Genomic DNA, 7,756 nt, shown 5'->3' with positions numbered 1-7,756 from the left:
GCTGAAAAGATGTTTTGTTTTGTATGTGTCCAGCAGTGATAATGTGACAGTTTGCTGACTGTAGCAACGGCCAGTATTTGCCTCTGCGTGTGAAATATCTTCTGATTTAAAGAAAAAATGGAGGTATCTCCTTACCCTGCATATGCATAACATATGCAATATAGTTGCATACATACAACTGGAAAATTCATGCCAGTATATTCAACACATTTATCCAGCCAGTATAGACTTTATACTCAGTACTGAAGTTTAACAATATGTCTTGGGTTTGTGTGTGGTGGGGCTGTTTTTGGTAGGGGGGGAAGGGGCTACAGTGATGGCCCCTGTGAGAAGCTTTGCCAGCTCCCCTGGCTCCAAGGCCTACCCACCTCCAGCCCAGGCTCAGCCAATTAGCACTAGAGAAATGCCTATTCGAATCCTTATTTATGAGAGTAAGGACTGCCTTGAAAAGAAGAAGGTGGAGAGAACCTGGAGGAGAGGCCATTGACCTGAACAAGACAACCACTTAAACAAAGAGAGAGTTTCATTGCCAGGAGGAAGGAGGAGGAAGGGGAGGACAGAGAACATCAGACACCCAGTTCAACTGCATGGAGTAGGAGAAGGTAAATGAGGTCCCCTGCAGCCCACAGAAGTACAGTGGTAGAGCAGATGCCCATGCGTAGGCCATGGAGGACTCCACGCTGGAGCAGAGAAGCTGAGCCTGAGGGCAAGTGTGACCGCCCAGAGACCCCAGAGTTGCTCAATGCCAGAGCGGGGGTGGACCCCCAGATCCAGGGGTGAGGAGATGCGCTGGACCAGAGGCCCATCTGCACCCCGTGGATGTCCCCATGAGACTTGTGCCTGAAGAGGTCCGTGACTCCATGGGAAGCTTGCGTTGGAACACTTCGTTCCTGGACTCTTCGCAGCACGCGAGAGGGACTTCATGCTGGTAAGAGCAGCATAGGCAAACTGACTGAACCCCCATTCCCTGTCCCCTGTGTTGCTGGGGGAGAAGGTAGAGAAATCAGGAGCAAAGTGATTTGAGCCCGGGAAGAAGGGAGGGGTGGGGGAAGGTGTTGTACAATGTGGTTGTTATGTGTCACTGTGCTACTCGGATGGTTGGTAACAAATTAAATTGATTTTTCTTCCCCAAGTTGAGTCTGTTTTGCCCGTGACCATAACTGGTGAGTGAGCCGTCCCTGTCCTGCATTCCTAATCCTGTGCCCCCTTTGTTGTGATTCCCTTCTGATATCACTGAGTGGGGGGAGTGAGTGCAGGACCACATGATCTTACCTGTGGGTGAAACCACCACACAATACCACAATGCTGTAGTTAAATCTCTACACATTAATTTCCCCCCCATGAAAATACAACAGTTTGAGTAATTTTCAAGTGCAGTTTATGGTCAAGGAAGTAACCTTGTTACAAGTTGTTATTTATAGATCACTGTATGATCACATTCATACTTCTTTGTGTTCATTTGACTGATAGAAATATGTTTCCTACTACCTTCTAATCCTGTTAGCAGAATAGCAGAGATAACAAAGCAGAGATAGCGCAGTAATGGAGGAAAAGATGAGCCTGTATTTATTTCATTCATGCATGACATATTTCTCTTAGCTATGGTTACATCTTCCAGGTGATAATGTAATGTGTAAGGCAAAGTAGAGAGTGAATTGATGCATTTCTGTGAGATATAGCTCCCTTGATTCATCTATTTTAGAAAAACTCCACTTAGCACAAAAATGATAAGGCTTAAGGACAACAATGGAGAGGATAGGAGCTAATAGAACTAACATTTAAGAAGTCCTGAAATGAATTTTAATATTTTAAATATTTACAGATATTTGTAGTTAGAATAACTGGATTTATTAATTCATTGCTTACTATTTAAGAATAATACAGTAATCCCAAATGCATCCAGAAAATATCTTCCCATCTCATCGTATCAGTATTTATATGTATTGCATTCTCTTACAAATTTTAAACACATCTTTATCAGTGATTTATATAAAGTTATGTGAGTATCTGGCCCTCTGTCTTTTCCTTCTTTTCATTTCTGATAATGATGAGAAACTCTGTAATAGGAACTTTTGGAGGGATTTTCCAAGGCCAGCTATTGAGTTATTTATGACTGTAGATATTGTGTCTTTATTAAACAATTTCACTATCCTATATCAGCATGAGACTGGCTGCTGTGGAGGCCAACTGGTTACAGTTAGTTTTATTTAGAAGGTACTGTTTTAGAAACAATAAAAATCATTCTGTGACCCTTTAAAGGAGGGTGTTGGGTAAAGTTTATCTGTATGCTAGCTGGTCAATAGTACTCTGCAGGGAAATCATAGTAAATTATTAGGTTCACTGGTGTTAACAGATTTAAGACAGTTTATAGTTCATACAGAACTGTCCCTAACAGCTTTCATATCCTACACTACATTCAAAATATTCTGGGAGTTTAAAAATAGACCTAATAGTATATTATTACTGTTACTAAACAGCTGCCTAGAACAAGGACCAGAGAACTGTAGAGTAATTTGGGTTGGAAGGGACTCCCAGAGGTCATCTAGTCCGTCTGCTCAAAGCAGATACAATTAGATCTGATTGCTCGTTGTTCAGGGTCTTGTCTAACTGAGTTCTGAATATCTTAAGGATGGAAATCTCACAGCTTCTCTGGGCCCTCTTCAGTGCTTGTCTACCTTTGTGATTAAAAGTAGTAGTAATAATATAATAATAATAATACTTATATCTAACCAGACCTTCCTGTGTTCCAACTTGTGTCTATTGCCTCTTGAGAACGATCTGGGTCCATCTTTTCTATACCCTCCCATCATGTAGATAGCAGTTAGATCTCTGTATAGGTGTCCCAGGTCCCTCTGACAGCAGCCCCGCCCCATCTATCAAGTGATCCCTGCAATTTGGTGTTCACAAACCTTTTGAGAATGCACTCCATCCTATCATCTAGGTCATTAATAACGACGTTAAACAGTACTGGCCCAGTATCAGTTCCTGGAGGATGCTAGTTCCAGCCACCAGCTGGACTTTGTAGTGGTGATGACATCTCTTCGAGCCAGGAAGTTCAGCCAATACCTTAGAGTCCTGTGGATACTGTGGGATATCGTGTCAAAGGCCTTACTAAAATAAAGCTCTTCACAGCGTATACTGTTCTCCCCTTGTCCACAGAGCCAGTAATTTAATCAGAGAACACTCAGACTAGTCAGGTGTGACTACTGTTTGGTAAATCCATCCTGGCTCTTCCCAGTCACTTTCTTGTCCTTTGTGTGCTTGGAAATTATTCCCTGGGAAATTTGCTAAATTATTTTCCCAGGGACTGAGATGAAGCTGACTGGCTAGTAGCTTCCCGGATCCTCGCTCTTGCTCTTCTTGGATATGCGTGTGATACTCAACTTTTTCCAACTACAGGAACCTCCCTCTGATCCTTTCAGACATGATAGACAGTGGTATTTACCAGTTGCTTCAGCACCTTCAGGCTCATCTCATCTGGTGCTATGGGCTTGTGTATGTCCAACTGGCTTAAATTCTTTATCACTATATTTTCTACTGTGTGATAATGCCTTATGCTCATGGATTCTACAGGTAGGCTTAGAGACCTGGAATACTTAAGGCCAAAGTTTCCCAATGGAAATGGAAGCAAAATAGGGATTGAGCACCCTGGCCTTTTCATAGAATCATAGAATGGTTTGGGTTGGAAGGGACCTTAAAGATCATCTAGTTCCAACCCCCCTGCCATCAGCAGGGACACCTTCCACTAGACCAGGTTGCTCAAAGCCTCATCCAGCCTGGCCTTGAACACTTCCAGGGAGGGGGCAGCCACAGCTTCTCTGGGCAACCTGTTCCAGTGTCTGACCACCCTCACAGTGAAGAATTTCTTCCTAATATCTAATCTAAACCTGCCCTCTTTCAGTTTAAAGCCATTTCCCCTTGTTCTGTCATTAACTGCCCTTATGAAAAGTCCCTCCCCAGCTTTCTTGTAGCCCCTTCAGGTACTGGAAGCCGCTATAAGATCTCCCAGGAGCCTTCTCTTTTCCAACTCTTTCCAACTCTTTCCAACTCTTTCAGCCTGTCTTCATAGGAGAGGTGCTCCAGCCCTTGGATCATCCTGGTGGCCTCCTCTGGACTCCTTCTAACTGGTCCATGTCTTTCTTGTGTTGGGTCCTTTGTCACAAGTTTGCATAGTGGGTCCACATTTTCCTTTCTTTTCTTGTCAATGTACCTATAGAAGGCCTTTCCTTTGCCTTCCACATCCATTGCTAGTTTCAACTCCAGCTGAGCTTTGGCTTTCCAAACTCCACCCTTTGGCCAATATCTATTTATTCTTCCTGTGTAGCCCATCCCTGCTTCCTGCATGCAGGAGTGGGCTGTTCTGGTGCTTTGAGGTGTCCCTGAAGATTAGCTAGCTCCCCTATGCTTTCCCTTTACCTTCCAGGGCAGTCTTTCATGAGATTCTACCAGGAAGATCCCTATGCAGGCTGAATTCTGCTCTCCTGAAGTCCTGTGCTGTAACCATACAATCTGTCTTTCTCACTCCTCTCAGGATTTTGAACTCCACAGTTTGATGGTTGCTGTAGCCGAGGCTGCCCTTGATCTTCACATCCTTGTCTAGTTCTTCCTTGTTTGTGAGCAACAGGTCCGGTAGGGTGCTTTTACTAGTTAGCTTCTGAATCATCTGCACCAAGAAATTGTCATCAACAGATTCCAGAAATGTCCTGTATTGCTGCACTCAGTCATATTACCCCATCAGCAGATATCAGGGTGGTTAATAGGCCCCAATGAGTATGAGTGCCTGCAATTATGAAGCTTCTTCCATCCAGCAAAGGTTGTCCAGCAAAGGCCTAATTGACTTCCTCTTTGGTTTTGGGTTGTTTATAGCAGGCATCTACCACAGTGTCACCCATGTTGGTCTGTTCCTCTGATTTGTATCCATAAGCTCTTGACTAACCACAGCCAGGTGCTGGACTGCAGGTTGCATACAACCTGACTTGAGCCTTTCCACCTCACTGAAGAACTGAGGAGAACACCACCTCAGCCCTCTGTCCTTCACACTTGACCACAGTGCTCTGCAGTCACTTTCAGAATGTTCAGAGTCAGCCCTAGTAGTTGTGGTGGTTTGACCCACAATGGGACCATGCGGTCCTGCACTCATACCCCCTACCCGGTGAGATGGGATGGGAGACACAACAAAGGGGGCACAGGATTAGGACGAAGGACAGGGATGGCTCACTCACCAGTTATGGTCACGGGCAAAACAGACTCAACTTGGGGAAGAAAAATCAATTTAATTCATTGCAAATCATCTGAGTAGACAAAACAACCACATCTTACAACACCTTCCCCCCACCCCTCCCTTCTTCCTGGGCTCAAATCACTTTGCTCCTGATTTCTCTACCTTCTCACACTCGCAGCGGCACAGGGGACAGGGAGTGGGGGTTCAGTCAGTTCACCTCTGCTGCTCTTCCTGGCATGAAAGTCCAGGAACAAGATTTTCCAAAGCGAACTTCCCATGGAGTCACGGACCTCTTCAGGCTTAGATTTTCCTCCTTCTTTGCATTGTTTGAGGGTCTCATCTCTGCAAACTATCTGTGAAGATCTTGTCATTCTCCTATAAACCCTTCTGACAACACACTCATCTTTGCAACTGCTTTGTCCAGTGATGCAGCAGCTTGTCCAGAGCACAGTCCCCACAGGGGAGACTAGTGTCTCCACCAGCCCCAGGAAGGGGCACGAGGCATTCCCTAGTGTGTCCAGGAGCGCACAGCAGCAGCCCCCCATAGTTCTGTCTGGGTCGGTGCTAAGGATGATTGCTCCAGCTGATGCCAGGGACTGTGGTCTGTGGGGTGTTGATACCAAGGCTGTACAGTGTCGAGCAGTCCCACCCAGGCGTGAGCAGAGAGCTGGCCAGCGTGCCTTGGTAGGTACAAATGGAGGAATGCTGGGGTACGGAACAATTTTTTAACAAGAAATAATTAGCTTTCATTAATGAATGTTCTTTCTGTAGGTGCTTGACTCCTGATGCAGAGGCACGTCCAGACATAGTGGAGGTCAGTTCACTTCTGTCTAATGTGATGATGAAATACCTGGATGTTTTATCTACCTCTCATCTCGTGTTGGAAAATAAACTGGATCGGGAGAGGAGACGAACACGGAGGTACTTCATGGAGGCTAATCAAAATGCAGCAACCTATCACCATCAGCTTTCCATCTTATCACAAGTAAGTACATTAGGCTTTATTTTTTCTTATCATTGTTTGCCATATCTGAGAAAATAAGATACAACAAAGCAGAAAATAAATAAAAATTAAAAGACTCATCCTCTTAGAACATTTTTCCATGGAGGCTCCTTAATTTATTTTTAATGAGTTTTTTTTGTTTTGGTTTGGTTTTTTTCAGGATAAATAACAGTATCTTGAAAACCAGTATCATTCCATGTTGGAAAATGGCATTGTTATGGAGATGCATGCAGTTTTGATAGAATCTGATAATGTCTAATTATTACTGCACACTTTTGAAAGGTTTATGAATAGGAGAATATGCACTTGGCTAGGGTGGAACAAATAAGTAATCTTGTGTATGATTCAGAAACAATGACAACCTAGAAAATGGAATTTACAGAAATATGATTTTTAATTACAGATTGTTAAATAAAGAACAGTGATACTGATAAGGTATTTGCTAATGCTGTCTTACTGTCTGATACAGTTCTGCCGAAATACTTCTTTAAATTCTTCCATTTGCTTCAGGCTGTGTTTTAAGCACTCTTCATGAAGGACATCAGTATTTTACGTAATGAACTAAACTTGTATATGATCTCAGAGAATTTAATTAAAAAAAACCCCAAAACCAAGAACAATGTTTTTGTGTATTGTATCTCTTTTATATTCCTTTTATCAGGGCTTAGTTGTTTGCACTGAAGAACTGTGTAGGAAGAAGATTTTCAGGAACATCTGGTCCTAAACTCATGGATTTTTTTTTTTTTTTTTAGTATTTTCTTTGTCTTCACTTTCCTGGCCAAACATAAGACTTGTCAATCATTTGTTTCTCAGTAGCATTTTGACCTGTCACTTCAAGATCATTATTTGTATTATACTTTTTTTTTTTTTAATAAAAAAGATGCCATCAACTTCCAGAAAAACCTCAACAAACCACTATCATTTCAAAAGTAAGAAGTACTCAGATGAAAGAAAGATACAGAGTAGGATTTATAACTTAAAACAGTAAAAGCAATTGTTTTTCATGCTTTTTGAGTTTTCTTACTCTACACATTTGGAAGTTTGTTGTATGTAATTGTTTTTTCATATCTTGATATAGTCATTTTTTTGCACAACTGTGGTGAAATTTGCAAAAAATATACTATGAGTGGAAAGCTGCTTGATTCGAGTTTTTAATGCAATTAACCTGTCTTTGAGAGGAGTGCCCTATCCAGACACTTGTAAGGTATGATAGAGGTAACAGCTTTACACTGAAGTTAGAGTACTTCTATCTACATAAAGAGAAGAAAAATGCCTCTGTATTATGGGGGGAAATGGCCAGCCTTCTCAGGGAAGGAATACTGAAATTCTAGTTCCACTCCAATGGATAATGTATCATGTATATTAGAAGGTACAACAGGAGGACCTGACAAAGATCCAGAACACTCTAGAAGCTGAGGACAGTATGACTCCATAATGAGAAGTGGGAGAACTAATTGTGTCCTTGCTGTAAATAAGGCAGAATAAATTAGGCTAGCAACTTTCAAATGTCATAGGAGTGCTACAGGGCTTAG

The 7,756-nt window shown here is 42.5% G+C and overlaps 1 protein-coding gene across 1 annotated transcript in view; it reads left to right on the top strand.

Annotated features, from left to right (window-relative positions):
- The window catches only part of NEK10 (NIMA related kinase 10), a gene marked incomplete at both ends in the record, with an annotated part of 38,517 nt that overhangs the window by 825 nt on the left and 29,936 nt on the right, over positions 1-7,756 (top strand). The window contains 1 exon segment of the mRNA XM_029087166.1: positions 5,993-6,206. Coding sequence (XP_028942999.1) covers positions 5,993-6,206 — 214 coding nt within the window.

This window comes from Antrostomus carolinensis, unplaced genomic scaffold (genome assembly GCF_000700745.2).
Source record: "Antrostomus carolinensis isolate BGI_N321 unplaced genomic scaffold, ASM70074v2 scaffold7251, whole genome shotgun sequence".
Taxonomy (NCBI): Eukaryota; Metazoa; Chordata; class Aves; order Caprimulgiformes; family Caprimulgidae; genus Antrostomus; species Antrostomus carolinensis.
This window is presented reverse-complemented; position numbering and strand designations above follow the sequence as displayed.